Here is an 18,214-nt window from a genome sequence, read left to right on the forward strand (position 1 = left end):
AATTTTTGTAGAAGTGTGGAAGCTTCATATCATAGAAATGTTTATCATCCATTCATTCCAATGTTTTGTTTCTTTAGCTTTCATATCATTATCAACACATTTCTGTCAAAGACTGTCATTCTGTCCAGGTGGACTTCAACTTTAAAGTCTTGAACACACCTGAACTGGCCAGCCAGGCCAGGCTGGCCCTTGCCATATTATTGTCTAAAATGGTGCTTTTTTGTCCATTTTTTAATCAATTTGACACTCGCAGTCGCAGACTCTCAGTCCTCAGACTCTGAGTCTGAACTTCTGAAGTTAGGATTGTATTATTATTGTAGGGTAAACGCGGTATATTCCGACATCATAGGTAATTCCGTCACTTCTCTAGTTTTTCCTTTATATTAAGCTTTGTTTTAGTTCCATGTGTTCATTGATGGTTGAAATGGTGACGTCATACATTTGCATGTCGAAACATAGTGGCAAAGCAGAGAGTTTTTTTAGACTCTCCCTCAAGTTCATTTTTGGGTCCTATAAGTAGACCAGTAAAGTATCATGGATACCACCAGGCACCAGTATCATACATAAGAAATTTGTTTAAATCTTGAGTAAATGAGGAAATTAAAAATGAACGGATTCTAAAAAACCTCTTGTTTGTCACTATGTGTCGAAATACTGCAAAAACACTAGGTCTTGGCCATCTAGTGGGAAAATATTGAGATCCAAAGAGAGACAATGCATGCCACCTGGTGAGATCATCAAAAAATGTGTCAAATTTGACAGTTGACCTTGCTCTACCAAATAGTGAATAACTGTTTTTATAGGAAGAATATTATGGTTAGACTTTTAAATACGTCTGTGAATATATTAGGAATCCTTTAAGTAAACTTGTATTCGCTGATTTCAAGTTGTAAATAAATTAATAGATGATTAAGTTGAGTGATGGATTTAGACCCATCAAAACTAATTCCGACACAACTTGAATTGGACACACACAGATCGTTCCAAGCTTTGTACAAAAATTGAAATTTACTTAATTAAAAGCCTAATAGCTGTTAATTAAACGTAATTAAGTAGTGTTCAATATTCGTTAGTGTTCTAATTCAAAGCCGTGTTGTATCCCAATTCAGCTCACACAGCAAACGGAATTCGAACACGTGGATGTCGGCAATACGTATCGGTTAAATTTGAAGCGCTGACGCAATATGACTCACCACGTGTCGGATGTTGCCACACAAAGTGACGGAATATAGGGATTTGGTAGGTTTCCATTCTAAAGGCTTCTTAATAAATATGGCAACATTTTGTGACGTTTCATCGTTGCTGACGCGTAGTGAAGTGTTTTGAGAGTCATGTGAAGGCAACAGAACTTACGTAACGCATACGTTTTTTTTTATAGTTTTTCATTTCTCAATGCGTCCTTAAAGTGTCGGAATATACCGCGTTTACCCTAACTTGATGTTATCATTGTTAACTGATAACATCAACTGTTATCAATTAACTCAAGCTTGGAAGACATCTAAACATTAGAGCCGTGACTAGAGCTTTCCTGCCATTTCCAGAACTGAGAGATTTCTGCCACATGAATTACATCCTAGGTACCTAACCTAACTAATTGCTAACAAAATTGCAAAATTCATCATGTTGGAGCTGCAAGATTTTAGAAACAAGTAGGCCTAGGAAAATTCCAATTCTGATTATTAACTGATAACAGTTGAAAAGAGCTGACTGCTGACTTGATATCATTGTTTAGGTTAGGGGGCTAACATTAACTGATGTTAACACTTTGATTGCAACTGTCTGCACGTGTGCCATATATGTGTTAATGTGCAACCGGAAACACTACCGCGAAGTTGAAATAGTTACGGGTAGCGTGCCGACTTGACAGTGACTTGCGTACCATAAAATGGGGTAACTTAGACCACTTTTTTTTCAAAATGATGCCATTTTTTTACTAGATAAGTTAAACTTGAATTGAAACGTGCAAAATACAGGTCTATACTCTAGCTTTACTCACTATAAATTGCTGGCTCCTGCCTCTCATAGTTTTGACGTAATTTCAAAATAAGTGGTGGTCTTTGTTACCCCAGCTCTTGGGGTAACTTGGACCGGGTGGTAAAATCAATTATATTTTTTGGTAAAATAACTCCAAATAACTCCAGGTTTTGGTGCATTGTAGTAGAACTCTTCTAGTTACATATGCAAATGACAAAACTTGAGGAAAGTGTCATAGTTTGCAAATGGGGGGCGCTGCCCCATAATGAGTGAAATGTGACTACCTAATGGCAGCCCTGATGGGGTAATATTGACTGGCTTGGAAATTAAGTTAAAATTACCATATATAAGACTCTGTAGAGTCTGAAACATAAAGAAAAAATAGGCTGTCAAACATAAAATATGTTATATATGGTAATTTTATATTAACTTCCAAGCCGGTCTATGTTACCCTGTCAGGGCTGACATTAGGTGGTCTAAGTTACCCCATTTGGGGGCGGCGCCCCCCATTTGCAAACTATGACACTTTCCTAAAATTTGTTGTTTGCATATGTAACTAGAAGAGTTCTACTACAATGCATCAAAACCTGGAGTTATTTAACCAAAAAATAAAAAAATTGGAGGGGGTACTCTGACAGGCTTTGAATAATAGCTTTTTTTCATGGGTCACATTTTTAATTTTTTAACCTATTAGATATGCAAACTTTTCAAATCTTTCTATTGTGTTATGTAGCCTCAGTATTAGGCCTTTAATGCCCATTGACAAAATTTTTCTATGTCAAATAGTTTTTGAGTTGTGGGGGTTTTTGTTAAAAAAACGAAAAGTGGTCTAAGTTACCCCGCCGGTCTAAGTTACCCCATTTTACGGTACTGGTTTTAACACGAGGGCTAAAGAGTCGCTCTTTGGTCCGGCTCTAAATTCACTTGTGTTGGAGAGGGGAGGAATAAACATGAGAAACTTTTCTTAATATATTGGTGATCTTCGGGCAATACACAATTCCTCTGTACAAGGCACACAATTTATTAGGTCCAAAAGCTCTGGGAAACAGGGTCTCAGCCTCAGGGATACAACGTCGAGGAATCCTAATAAACCACTGAGGACCACAAAAGCGGACAGCAAGGATACGGGTACGAACCGCACCACAAAACTGACAATCTTACAGGAGTGGACAGCAAGGATACGGGTGCGAGCCGTATCACAAAACTGACGACCTTGCAGGGGTGGACAGCAAGGGTACGGGTACGAGCCGCACCACAAAACTGACAACCTCACAGGAGTGGACAGCAAGGATATGGATATGAGCCATACCACAACACTGACGACCTTACAGGAGTGGACACTGGACAGCAAGGATACGGGTACAAGCCGTATCACAAAATTGTCAACCTCACAGGAGTGGACAGCAAGGATACGGGTATGAGCCGCACCATAAAACTGACAACCTCACGGAGTGGACAGCAAGGATACAGGTACGAGCTGCACCACAAAACTGACAACCTTATAGGAGTGGACAGCAAGGATACGGGTACAAGCCGTATCACAAAACTGACGACCTTACAGGAGTGGACAGCAAGGATAGGGGTACAAGCCGTACCACAATGCCGACAACCAACGCAATGATCAGGGGTTCGAGCTCTAATGCACTGCCAAGAACACAGAACCGGGTGGCAGTTACGCCTCAAAAGCACGACTATTGAAGGGTACAAGCCTCCAATAAGCCGCTGACAATTTACTCAAGCGCAGAGGTTATTAGCCTCTACCCCGAGGGTGCGATTTGAACGGCTGTTAACCGCCCAACGCAGCCAAAACCTGGAACTATCCAAGAACTCCACCTACGCTGTTATTAGTCCGTTAGAGGAACTCATTAAGAGTTATGCCCAGAACTGCGGTGGAGTTTATTCTTGGAAGCCCAAATTGAGCTCTTCCTGATTCGAGTCGAAACCGTGTCACCCCAACCCAGTACCACTGAGCACGCACAACTTCAAAGTGCACACTACGAGGGGGTAACTCAGCCAAAATGAGCTTACTTCAACAACCCGTTTACAATGTACAGAACAGACTGTAAACACTTCCTAAGTGCAAAAAATAGATAATATAATACAATACAATAGTCAACATATTTGTAATCATTTGGCAATCTAATCACAGTTAAAAATCTAATAATCTTGAACTAATTCCAAAGAGACCAAACTCTCCATCGTTCACGACTACCTAGCGCGCGTTATAACGAGGTTAGGAGCATCTTGACCAATCATGTTGGAGCTACACCTTGTCTCGTTCCAAGACACTAAATCCTACAAACACCACAGCTAGACAAGATTCCATATTACGGGCACGAAATATTCACATTGCTTGGTCATAAAATAAATACATTCAACCATTATTGAGTCATATTGTAACGTAATAGATAATATCAAGACTCGAATCTCTTAATGAAGTTGATCTTCCAAGTCCAGTCAATACTATGTTCTCAAAAAAAATTATTTCATAAAATTCGGGTTCCGTCACATATGGTACACGCATGCATGTCCCTAACTGCGATGTGCGCCATATATGGTGCACGCTTGAAAAATGTAATTTAAAAAAAACTGCTCTCTAAAATATCAGCCAGATCATAAACTTGTGAAAAATATGATGGAAAATTGACAATGTTTTAAAAAACCAAACCTATATGAACGTCGTGCAATCGAATAATGAGAATCTTAGTAGTTGGAATGTAGCCTGAAATAATGAGTACGTAGGAAAAAGAAAAAGTATTAAATAAAGGGGGTTATTCTGTTCCAATATGTTGAAAATCATTTTTTAGGTATTGGTATGGATTAAAGCAGTAATAAAATACTTAAAAAAAACTTTTTTAAAAACAACGTTTTTCTTGTGGACTAAAAAGCAGAAAATAAATTATGACTCGCCCCAAAAAACGTGTGTCGGGCAGATTTATGATTAAAGCGAAAAACACAACAACGAATTTTGGAAATTTGACGGTGAACGTACAGCCCGACCCACATTTTTTTGGGGCGAGCTATAATTTATTTTCTGCTTTTTAGTCCACAAGAAAAACGTTGTTTTTAAAAAAGTTTTTTTAAGTATTTTATTTTCTCCTTTTTAGTCCGTTGCTGCACGGACTAAAAAGCATGACTTGATGTACGTATCCATGCTACGCAGCGTCAGCGACTGTTCGTCTATAACGTCAGCGCCCGCATGTCATACTATATATATACTATATATATATATACTCTACTCAATTAAGCTAATTTGGGTCTCTAATTGCTAGTTTTTATGATTGTATCTGAAATTGTTAGGCAAAAATAGCCTGTATGGCGAATTTCAGATCTCTAGAGCAATCAGAAGTGGGTTAATTTTCGTTGTGAATGTTAACAACAAACAAACAAACAAACGCGAAGCTAAGCTAAGAAAAACGTTTTAAAAAATAAGTATTATTCATTTGAAAGTTGCCTAAGCTCACACAGAAACAGAATGGCACTGTAAAAAGCAAGATGAACAGTGATACGGATTCCGAGTACTGGGCTAGCATTTGATAGTTACTTTTCTAGCTTTTTGTCTCACTTTAGCACCAACTAACTTCCTTTTTTGCAATTATGTTAAAGCAAGACTCAGATCAGTAGCTTGTCATGGCATGAAGTTCAGATCCTCAGCTTGAAATACTTTGGAGCTGGAACGCCAACATCTAAAATCATTGTGATTTGGTTATAGAAACATTCCTTCACGTGTCTGACCTATTACTAGTGAAAATACATTCACAAACCTTCAACGACTTCAGCAATTCACATCGATTTTTACTGACTATAGAACTGATCACCAAGCACCCAGGCATTTGCTACAGTTCTTGCCAATAACTTGAATAGTTGTTGGTACCACTTCATGCTTTGCTTAGAGCAGTATTGTAAGAAATAATCTAAATGAATTATAAACTTCCCATTTAGCAGCATTTTACCCCAGAATGATTTTTAGTTTGATTATTTCAGTCACAATCCAATTTCATTTGCACAGAAAATGTTTTTTCAAGCTTAAGTACCCGTGTAATGCAAATTTTTTATTGTAGTTGAATAATAAATGCCGTGTACCTCATGTGGCGCATGTTGCCTAGAAAGATGAAAGTTTCCATCCCAGGCGACATGCACCAATAGAGGCTCACGGTTTTTATGTCAGAAGCTTGCAGAACTTGCTCAGACAGGAGCAGCACGCTAGCCCTGATCTCGCTGCCTTGTCTGTAACTTAAGTTATTCAAGTTTGAATGAGTCGCACCACTGGAATACAGGCTATTTTGTGAGTCGCAGTCAAAGTGTTAATGTTTACTACCTAGTATGAACACAATGAACAGATATCATGAGATATGTAAAATAATGACTACTTTACACGTCTCTTCTGAATTTGGGGGCCTTCAGTTTATTAGTTATGCTGCAATTTGAAAAATATTTCAAGCAGTGAGCCTGTGCCCTGTGTCCATTTTCCAACCAATTTGTGTATCTGGAATATCGGGCCAAACATTAAAAATTGAGATTATATATGTATATTTTATGAGTAACTTTTAGTCAGAGGCCATAAAATGGGCAAAATTCATTACAAGGCATTTTTGTCTTCTTTATGGCCAATGCAAGTGCCTTCTGCCCAATTATCAAGTTGGGTTTTATGAGATGTGCATATTTTCAAGTCTGGTTGAAATTTTTGTTGATTTTATGTTAATTATTCTATCCTCTGCTTACCATCACTGTTTATTACCATGAGGACATCCCATTTGTAGATGGAGTGATGGAGACTAAACCTCTGACTGCACATGACTCGCTCAACAATCCTCTGATGCGACCTACCAGCTACCAAGCACTGCACCCTCCTTCTCAGGTAGCCCTTCTTGCACAAAATTTTCACATTATTTATCTTCAAAAAATCTTTTTATAATGTAGAATGCTTAAAATTTGAGAATAAATTACCATAAAAAATATTTCCTTAATTAAATTGATATTAAGCTGTTTTTTTCTGCAGAAAGCTGTTAATTAATTGAAGACAAACAGAATTAGCATTCATTAATTTAGGAGCTATGAAGTATGATTTCTTAAAATTGTATCTTTTATTCTTAAATTAAATAATTCAAACTGACTTTTATTCCCTTATTTATTGATTTTAATTTGATAACTCAAACTAATTACACCACTCTAACAAACCCCAGTTATTGCTGTGTTATTTTTGTGGTATGCCCCTTCCACTTCCACCTCAATATTGCTTTGTTAGAATGAATCTTTGTTAATGTTTCTTTTTTTCAGTAAGTTTAGCTAATTGTTTGCATACTTTTTTTCAATGTACAAGATGAGCCTCATCATTAACTCAACTCTTCAATGCAGTGTTATTACTGTTTCAGCTAAGCCTAATGGAAAAGCTGTGCCTGATGGCATGTTGAATAAACCATTAAATAACTCAAACAGTAAAAAACACATGAATGTGCTAAGTATATCAAAATCATCTTGCCAAGAAAATGAAATGGAACATATATATTTTTAAAAATTTATAACACAAATTCAAGTACATTTAAAGAAATATATCTTGTCAATACCAACTACAAAAATATATATATGAGCGAATATTTGAAATTTAAGAGCTGAAGTAAAGTTAACTTGAATTTATCCATACTAGCAATCCACTGCTTCAAGCATTTTTTTAACAATGCTTTAAAGATAATATAAATGTAAATTTACAAAAATAATGTATGTAACCTAAAACTAAAAAGCAACAGTAATTGTACTATGCATCTAGCACTAAAGCCTCTATTCTTTACTTCCCTCCTTTCAACGCCTCATAGCATCAAGTTAGTTGCTTCTGAACATTTGTATTGTTAATTTCTCTGTTGAATGTTTTTGAGATCAAAAGTATTTTTGATCTTCAGTATTCAAGAACAATGCAATTTTGTTTTCTTCAGTGACATTGAGCCATTTCAACAATAACTATAGCCTCTCATAGGTATATATATCAGATAAATCTATTATAATATATTCCAAGCATAAAATTTGAATTCATAAAATCCTATTTACTGCTCAGAATTTAGAGATTGACTTGGAATAATACTCACCAAGGGTTAAGGTGATTGAACATTTGAAAAAATCAAAATTAATATTGTTGAATCATTAGAGAATAGCGTACACAAGGAATCGGAACTTTTAGATACAAATTGCACAAATGCTTTCACCTTCATAAAATTTGTTCACAAGTGCCTATATATTACAAAATATATATATATAAATCTTCTTCCTTATTTTGCTACCTTATACAATGGTCAAGTTATTTTTGCAGGTACAGCTATTGCATTTTAGGTGTTTTTTCAGATACCTATTGCTAAAAAAATCACTAGAGACTGTAAAGAGCCAACAGAAACTGAATTGTTCTTTGAAACCTTGCCTTAATAAGGATTTTTATCATGATCGCATCTATCATGTCCTTGTGATGGTTGTACTAAATCTAAATGTTCATTTTAAACACAATTTTGAACACTTCTCTTTCAGACCCAATGGAATGTTGCTGTAATTCAATGTAATCCAGTTATTGAGAATAGCACAAAGTTAGAGTAACTTTGGATTTAAATCATTATTTCACTTACAGGATTCACCTCCTGGTGATCAAGGGAACATCCCAGTTCATGACATAAGTAAGTTTTCATGGTATTCTCATAATAAGAAACATGTTATAATATTATTGTCAGTTTTATTTGCTCTGAAGGGAATGACTGTTTCCAACTATTGACTAATAGACTGATATAAATTTAATAATATATTCTTGACAACTTTCTGTTCACTAGTCTCCCAATTGATGATTTTTCTGATGTTTTGAAATTACATTCAAAATCTAGCTCAAATAATTATCAGTGAACTAGTTAACTTTAGTTAACTTAAACACTCAACTTTAGTTTATTAACTCATTATTTTTTATATTTAAAGGGTCTTATTTTTAATTCATGAACTTTTTGCAAAAGATGCTCTATCACACCTCTGTTGAATTCTGCACTAAAACTGCCAGGGATTGAACTTTACTTCATGAACTGGAATGCTAATTATACAATGCAGTTGGTCGTTATGTTTTGTGCTTATTTTATGCTTTGAATGGCTATAGTGTTACATATAGCTGTAACATCTATTGTCTAATTCACTGTCCTGCTTTGCTGTGTTTGTGTTCTTCTGAATTATCTTCTTATCTACTGTGAATTTATCAGCCATTTTTACTATTGCTGAATTAGTAGTGCCGGTTGGTCATATATAGTAGCACAGTTGGTTATACACGTACTTTTTTTTAATATTTTGGTGCCTGATTTGAAAATCAAGCATAATATGCATGTTCAGAAGCCACAGCCTGATTCAATTTTGCTGGTTACTAAAAATTATAGAAACTATGAAAATCAGAACGTGTGTAAGAGAAATGTAGGTATGTATTTTATATAAACAAAACTAATCAAATGCCAGTGTCACTGCCTCATCTTCCAATTAATCACATGAAGTGAGAAATTATTATTAAATTAACAAAGAAAAACTTACAACAACAGTTATGTTTTCTTTCTTCTTTGATCATTTTCATTATCTTCCAAGAATTTTCATGCTGTTCACTATACCATGAAATGCTGAAATGTGGCTTGCTTTTTTGTGTCATTTCTTGGAAAACCTTCCTTTTGAGTGATGTTTCCCTTAGGATTGTACATTGCAGGTATCTTTTTCTCTTTCCTCTCTCGCATTTAAAACGCTCATAAGAATGTGCTTTTCTTTGCATTGATGTGCAGGGTCTTCCTGATTTAATATTCTCAATGATACCACTCAGAGTAAAAGCTGGTGTTCTGCCAAAATGCCTTATTAGAATGGGAGCCTTGGCAAATATTTTTAGAACAAATATTTTATACAGATTTAAATGCAACTTTTTATGCCATTTCATGCTTTTTCTCTTCCTCTCAGGTCAACTGGTCTGCTTTGTTCATTTTCTTACAAGCTGTGGCCATGTTGTTGCAGCAATTGTGAAGCACAGGGTTGGGTGCAATACTGTCCCAGTTACCTCTTCTTTGGCATTATATGTTTCCTAAGGGGAAGATGATGTGTACCACATATGTATTATGGGCTTTCCTTCTGCAACATCTGCATCATTCTTCAATCCTAATGTATATAAAGCTACTAACCCCCTTGGGGCAGAGGCACTTTCCAAACTAGTTACTGAACTGAAATTTATCATGACTAAGAGAGTCAGGCTATCTGCTTGCTGAGCTATAGGCCCTGTTCCTAAAGGGTTGTAGTTAAACTTATCTATTTTGACTGTAAGTCAACCATTTTTATTTTAATTTCAGTTCTATTTCTATTAGCAATTTCTAAAAACTTATGATTAGGCTTATAACTCCGTGCTGGTGCTGGTTTGAACATGCATAGTAGCCCACACTGCTGTGGCATGCTACCATACTGCTGTCTTTTATTGTTTCTATACCTAAATTGAAAGCCATACATATCTTTGAGACAATTAGTCCAATTTTAGCAAAGATATGATTACTCTGTATTGCTTGTCTTTTTTCTTTTTTCTTGAAATGTTTGTACACCTTGGGACTTCAAGTGTTTGTACATCCATGCAGTTCCAGTCTTTAGAAATAAAATGTGATATGCTGAAAAATGAGGATCAACCTAAGCACATTTTCATGGATGCCAGCTTTGGGTAATGAAAACTGGCTGCCACTGCACATGTGTGAAATAAAAACCTTGATTAGTTAAATTGTTCTTCCTTATGCACCACTAATGCTTTGTTGTGTTGCACTCTGTATTCAAAAATTAGTAATTTGCTCTCTGCAGAGCTTCACCATCATCTCCATCACCTTGACTTGCTAGCTGTATCAACTGTTGAGTCCTTATGACTGTCCATGACAGATCTGCAATACCAATGATCCCACTCAGTGGTAAGAATACTTTAGTGTGCTTGCCAGACTGACCCAAGTTTGATTTTTCATTTTTAAACTAATTCGATTCATTTACTGGTTTCATCTCACATTCAGTGTTATCTGTTGAGGTGTGGTGAAAGTACTAAATTTCATTAATTAACATAAGTTCATACTACTAATTGCAGTTTGGCTTGTTTCTTTTTTATTATGGCCTCCTAATGATGAGTGTTATTTATTTTAATTTTGTAATTTGTTTACAGTTGGAAACTGACATGTGACACTGATTACAGAAGATTTCCTAGCATCTACTATTTCCACATTTTTGCTTGTTGAAAAGTGTTTTGTAACAAGTGAATCCTGAAGCTGTAATTATAGACAAACCTTTGGAATAGCAATTTGTGCCCAATTGTATCAACTGTATAGTCAAACCTGCTGCATGAATAAAGCTATTGAACTGAAACGCCCACCAGTGCCCCTCGAAAATTTAGAGATATAGACTATTTGGCACTATTTAGCCAATACAATCTATACCAGTGGTTCCCAAACTTTTTCAGGCTGGCGCCCCCTTTGGCTCCCTAGTGAATTTCTAGCGCCCCCCACAGACATACGCCTCTTTCTTGAAATTTAGTACGCTGCAATTTTAAAAGAGAACGGTTAAACACAAATGTGTATTTCACAAATAGAAGCCCATTTAGTGAACCAATGTGTTTTTCAGCTCTTTCAACTGTTTCAGCGCCAGAAACCTATTATAGGACGTCTCGGGCGAATTTACGGCCTGACTCGTGGCCGGTCTCTCGACCAATCTCCAAATTCAATTATCAAGTAGTATCTCCAAAACTAATGAACGCAGCTCTATGAAACTTGGAACATGCATTCATCAGAACCTAACGGTGTTATTCAGCTTGTAATTTTTTTAAATGTCACTTCCATTCGTGAGTAACGCGTATATTGCGAAACAGGCCGAAATTCGCAGTGATCAAAGAATTTCTTCCAAACTATTGAACAGATTTGAGCGAAATTTTGAATATACATTCCAAACGGTGATTTTTCAGCTTATAATTTTTTTAGATTTTACCTTTGTTTGCGAGCTTTTTTTCCATTTCACCGTCATTCTTGATTTCGCACTTCCCTATATTCGGCCCGTATCGCCGGGTAATTTGTCACTTAAATTCGAGGCGATCAAGAAATTTCTTCCAAACTACAGAACAAATTTCAATGAAACTTTGTATATAAATACCTAACCTCTCAACGGTGATGTTTAGCTCGTGACAATTTTTTATTTTGCTTTCGTTCGCGAGTTATACAGATATTGGAGGAACGACCGGCTTTTCTACCGGCCGGTTTAACCAAGAGCCATTTAAGGCCGTATAACTGGCAAACGAAGGCAAAACGAAAAAATTGTAACGAGCTAAACATCACCGTTGCTGAGGTTAGATATTTAAATATTAAGTTCCGTTCAAATCTGTTCAGCAGTTCGGAAAAAATTTCTTGATTATTGCGAATTTAAATAAACATGTATTGCTGTTTAAACCACGAATGAAGGTGAAATAAAAAAAAAACTCGCGAACGAGGGCGCAATCGAAAAAATTTTCACGAGATAAACATTACCGTTCGGCAGTTAGGACTGCAAATTCAAAATTTCGTTCGAATCTGTTTGGTAGTTTGGAAGAAATTACTTGATCACTGTGAATTTCGGCCGTTTTGCCATATAACTGTGACACAAACAAACGATGGCAAAATTCAAGCAATTTTCACGAGCTAAACATTATTGTTAGGTCCTAATGAGTACGTGTACCAAGTTTCATCGAGTTAAGTTCATTAGTTTTGAGAGATATTCCTTGATCATTGAATTTGGAAATTGGCCGTGAGACCGGCCGCCAGTCCGGCCGTTAATTTGTCCGAGACGTAAACCCAAGAGAGGCTAAAAAAATAGATCTGGGTGACAAAACCATCGCTGAGAGTCGTGTGCTGCACGTGTTGTGTACATATCGTCAAACAAACTTTCGAACTTCTGACTTCGACTTCGGATTGTCGCCCCCTTATCGCCCCCCAACCGCCCTCTTCTTCATTACCGCCCCCCAAAATCTTTCCATCGCCCCTAGGGGGGCGATATCGCCCACTTTGGGAACCACTGATCTATACAAACAATCATTACTGGCCTTTATGCAGTGCCTCAGCTGACAGGCCCAACATATTTTATCTGCTTTGCATAACTTGAATTGCCCTTGCATGATTTGATTTTGAAATTAGTTTTTGATAAAACTGGCTTTGTACCGTATTTTGTGAATTGAATTACATGATAGACTTGAAAGGAAGGAACTAATCAATTCATTTTTGATACGAATTACGTACGAGACACGCTATGGCTGAATAAATGGATCTGAAGCACCTGAATGTGGGAAATAATCCATAAATACATTAAGTTTCCATTATAGGAAACTTAATTTCTAATTAATCTTAATTCTAATTCTAATTTATGCTTCAATAGTTGGTATTCTTCCAGTCTGTGTGGGATCTTTGCAAACATTTGATTTTGAAAAAAATAGTTCCTACTGAATTTTGGTTTTAATTAATAGTATTATAATTGCATATTTGTAGTGATGCAGAATCTATACCGTATTCAACGTAATGCACTTGTTATGTTGAAAATCATATTTAGAAGCCCTAGTACAGTATGCTTTCAATTTTGTATTCTTGTCTGTTATGAAATTAGTCGAGAAAAAATTTACATAATTCTGGAATGGAATTTCCAGATAAAAAAATGTATTGAATAATTCAACTCAATCAAATTTTTCTTCTCTTTAACTCTGCTGGTTTTTTAATAATTTCATTATTATTTTATTTTCCAAAACAATAATTCCATGGTTTATAGGATTCATATTCATTCTTTGAAAATTTGAACATTTCATGCAAATCATTAAATAAAATTACGAATCATATTCCATGATAATGCATTATTTTTACCCATAGCATATTTGTATTGGATTTACACATTTTAGATTTGAATTTTTACATCAATTTTACTTCTTCCATTAGCAAAAAGTTAGCTTTGATTTTTATGACTATTTTCTTTTGTTTGTTGTCATGCATGCTTGTCTAACATTTGCTTATTTTTATTTTTTTTAGGACAGCGAGCAAACGCAGGCAATAGCATGGCTGCAGATAGCGGCAGTACAGGCAGTGGCCATAGATCAGATATCAACATGGAGGGCGGCTCCAGTTGTGTGGCTGACAGCAGCCTGCCTATTGGCAACAATGGTGAGCCTCCATACATTGCTAGATGTAGGTTATTTCCTGAACTAATGATGCATAATATTTAAAACCCACCAAAAACTTTTTTGTGCAATTTTATGTTATTCATTTAAAAGGCCATAAATTTCTGTCTTACATTATTTAAAGGAGTATCGATGTCGTATTTTGTAATGCCTTAGTGTATTTTTTAACTCAAGATCACATTGGTTTTGTACTATTTACTTTCCCTCTGGTGTATTTTCTGCTTTTTTTAGAAATATTAATGATAATATTGATAACTGCCTCATAACAATTTGTTATTGAAGAAATATGTTCCTTGTTGCCAGATATGACAATCAACGACGATATTTCTTCACCGGACCTGATGTGTTTTGGCCAATACGAGGACTTCCACACCATAGACTGGCAGCGGGACGTGGCGCGGGATCGCATGCGCCACCGACTCCTTGAGAAGAACAGAGGCCGCAGTCTGCTTGACTGGCTCAAGAGCAGCCATGACGCTGGCTCAGGCTGGCTATGTGTCTTTCTTATTGGGCTCTTTGCTGGTTAGTTATTTGTACTGTTTTTTTAGGGTGTAATTAGAAATTTTTAATTTGGATAGAAAAGAATTCGTCTACTGAGTTGCTACGTGTAGAATAGCTTTTCTATATTTGAGATGTTTTTTGTATTTATAAAGGAAGGAGGAATGGATTTTTTCTGAATCATGGTGACTTTGGGTACCTGAAAATTACTATCACATCGTCGAAACAAATTCAGTGCCGTATGAGTGCTTAACTTAACAGAGGCGGCGATCAATCCATCATGGCCTGCGACTGCTACGTCCGAAACATATCATGATACAGCAAATAACTTCTCACAGGGTTATAAATATTTTTTTAGGTGCTGTTGCGGGTACAATCGACATAAGCGCTCGTTGGATGACGGATCTCAAGTTCGGTATTTGCCCAGAAGCATTTTGGTTCAACAGAGAACAGTGCTGCTGGAGCTCCAATGAAACCTTCTATGATCACGACAACTGTTCCAATGTATGTACGGTTTATCCAGCTACTAAATGCTGTTGTAATCGAAGTTATAGTTGTATTATTTTCTTTACTACAAATTATTGTATCTGTCATACCGATTTTGCAAAAGGTGTTCCCAGTACTTGGTGGTATATAACTGGATTGTATCCACGACACGTCTCAATTAAGCTGTCGGAACTTGAAATATTTCATTTTATTGTTATCAGTAGATAGCCAACACGCCAAACGAGAAACAAATGAACATTCTAGTTCTTGGGCATGTAACAAAACTTCGGATTTTTTTATCAGCCTTATCCTATTTCTCAGTAACGTTGTGCTTTTTCAGGTCTTGATTGTTATTTAAATTTTGACAGTTCATTACCACAGTGGTTCATCAAATGCTTGAATTTACACTGAATTACTTGACGTTCAGAAAAAGATTGATATTATTAAACTTTTCAGTGGTACACGTGGCCTGAGCTTCTAGGCCTGTACGACGACACGGCTGGCACGTACATCATAAGCTACTTCTTCTACATCGCGTGGTCACTGTTGTTCGCCTCGCTCATTGCTGCCCTCGTCATGATGTTTGCCCCCTACGCCTGTGGCTCTGGCATCGCCGAGGTTACATTTATAATATGCATCTGGGTCGCTCTATAATATTTCATTCATACTATGCAACTGGGCTATGAAAATGATTAAGAATTTGTAACTTCGTATGAACATCACTGACGGCTCTTTATGCTAACTCTGCCAATTACAGACGAGGAATCGTCCGTTACGTGTACTACATTGAGTTTAGAAAGTGTGGCCCCATAAATATTGTCAATTGAAGATGTGGTTCTCATTAAATTAGGTATAATATGAAATACAAGCTTCACTAATATGAAGGTATTGTTATCATTATAAGAGTTATGAATGCCAGACTGCGTTTGTTCTGTGCATTTTCTGCATTTTTTAATGATAATATTGATAATTTTGAACAATATTACAACAAAATACGCCCTCTGATGCTAATGAATTCTACCTTCACTGAAAAAGTGTGATTGTTTAATATAGATCCTTGGTTTACTAAAGAAAAATCGCGATTCACCGTATTGTACATGAAAACTACAATAGCCTGTTCTGATACCCTATTGAGTCATAATTCAAGCTCGATATTTCTATTTTAATCTATTTTTCTTCAGGTTAACGAGTGATATAGGCTTTTGAACGTTCATAATCTACTCATATCTTTCACCATGCTCTCTAATAATATTTGTTTTTATTGATGAGTAACTATGACTTTCACTCGAAAATATAGTATATTTTATTGTTCAGATCAAAACCATCCTAAGTGGGTTCATCATCAGAGGATACCTAGGCAAGTGGACGCTCTTAATCAAGAGTGTGGGCGTGATCATGGCGGTGTCTTCGGGCCTCTCCTTGGGCAAGGAGGGGCCACTCGTACACGTGTCCTGCTGTATAGGTTTGAAGCTCAACTAATCGTAGCATAATTGTTTACAAAACTCTTAGTACGTAGTATTAGCTATTATTCCTCAGTATCATTACTGAATGAAATAAATTTTTGAAACATCGTCTTCTTTTATATACAGCGCATTCACCAATGTTCAAAATTGTTTGAAAATTTTCTAGCTTGAGAGACTTGTTTTTTTTACAGTTATATAAAACTTAGTCCATTTTACGACCATCTATGTTCAGATACGTAACTCATTTTATTTAGGGCGAATAATAATTGAAGTTAGGCAGTCCCTGTATAAATACCACATTTTAGACAATTTGTTTCAGTTCAGTCGAGTAGAAAAGAATTGAAGCCATTGCTTAGTTGTCAGGCTGTTGATTTTCCAAATCAATTCGAATTTAATAAATATAAATATCACAATTTCAGGAACGGGAATTTTACATCATTTAATATATTGATTGGAATTCAAATTGCAGGTAATGTGTTGTCATACTTGTTCCCAAAGTATGGACGGAATGAAGCTAAGAAGCGGGAAATTCTATCCGCGTCTGCAGCTGTGGGAGTGTCTGTGGCATTCGGTGCGCCCATAGGCGGTGTGCTCTTCAGTCTTGAAGAGGTACGTTGTAGCCAAGTAAAATATACAGGCTTTATGCAATCAAAACGTGTCTACTATTTCCAGTTGCTAAATCTTTGAATTGAATTCTTATTGCTCAGTCCAGCCCAGTATTACTAATTAAAGATGAAGTCTGAGCGGCATTATTTTTCCCAATTTTGAGTATGGTGTCCTTGTCATGATTGCACTTCGATTATGCAACCAATACACCTACTCTCGGAGCAATGATCACTACGAGTTTTCTTATACATACAAAAGGTTCTGATTCCGGATTCACATGTTTCACATTTTCCAGGTTTCGTACTATTTCCCTCTGAAGACGCTATGGCGTTCATTCTTTGCTGCTCTGGTCGCCGCTTTTGTGGTGCGCTCCATCAATCCTTTCGGCAACGAACATTCGGTGCTATTCTACGTAGAGTACAGCAAACCATGGATCTTCATTGAGCTTATTCCTTTCATCCTGCTTGGAGTCATAGGCGTGAGTCACTATATACTTATTTCTCCATATTTTAGTATGTAAATTCGAATGAAAAAATTATTGTTCAATATATTGAGAAAAATTATGACAACATTTTCAATAAAACAAATTATCTGGTCTTCAATGTAACCTGCTTAAAGGAACAAATTCTGATATCCTACACTAAGATTAGTAAATATATCCCTAACATTGCTATAAATTAATCTCAAATTTTTTATAAATTTTGACTCATCGACCTGGATAATCTTAAATTGCAATAGCCTCTTTGTTTGGAGAATATATTTTACTGTAGATGTTCTTATTGCAGGGGCTCATTGGGACTGCGTTCATCAGAGCAAACATTTGGTGGTGCAGGTTCCGTAAGAGCAGCCGTCTTGGTCAGTACCCTCGCCTCGAGGTGGCCGTGGTCACCCTCATCACTGCCCTGCTCGCCTACCCTAACCCCTACACCCGCATCGACACGAGCAGTCTCATATACATGCTCTTCTCTCAGTGCAGTGCTGCTAATAATGATGCTCTCTGGTAAGCAAGGTGTAG

General features: G+C 36.4%; 1 protein-coding gene across 3 annotated transcripts in view; it reads left to right on the top strand.

Annotated features, from left to right (window-relative positions):
• Positions 1-18,214, top strand: part of LOC108679229 (H(+)/Cl(-) exchange transporter 5) — a 28,619-nt gene that overhangs the window by 993 nt on the left and 9,412 nt on the right. For 2 of the 3 annotated variants that reach the window (XM_018167830.2, XM_018167831.2), the window contains exons 2-11: positions 6,735-6,832; positions 8,579-8,624; positions 13,998-14,129; positions 14,450-14,668; positions 15,003-15,148; positions 15,587-15,748; positions 16,445-16,592; positions 17,063-17,202; positions 17,495-17,677; positions 17,985-18,199. In XM_018167830.2, the coding sequence (XP_018023319.1) occupies positions 6,735-6,832; positions 8,579-8,624; positions 13,998-14,129; positions 14,450-14,668; positions 15,003-15,148; positions 15,587-15,748; positions 16,445-16,592; positions 17,063-17,202; positions 17,495-17,677; positions 17,985-18,199 (1,489 nt within the window). Of the gene's footprint in view, positions 1-6,734; positions 6,833-8,578; positions 8,625-10,785; positions 10,890-13,997; positions 14,130-14,449; positions 14,669-15,002; positions 15,149-15,586; positions 15,749-16,444; positions 16,593-17,062; positions 17,203-17,494; positions 17,678-17,984; positions 18,200-18,214 lie in introns of those variants that run through there. The other variant, XM_018167832.2, reaches the window with a different exon arrangement.

The sequence above is a fragment of the Hyalella azteca genome, unplaced genomic scaffold, assembly GCF_000764305.2.
Source record: "Hyalella azteca isolate HAZT.00-mixed unplaced genomic scaffold, Hazt_2.0.2 contig7133, whole genome shotgun sequence".
NCBI classification, from domain to species: Eukaryota; Metazoa; Arthropoda; class Malacostraca; order Amphipoda; family Hyalellidae; genus Hyalella; species Hyalella azteca.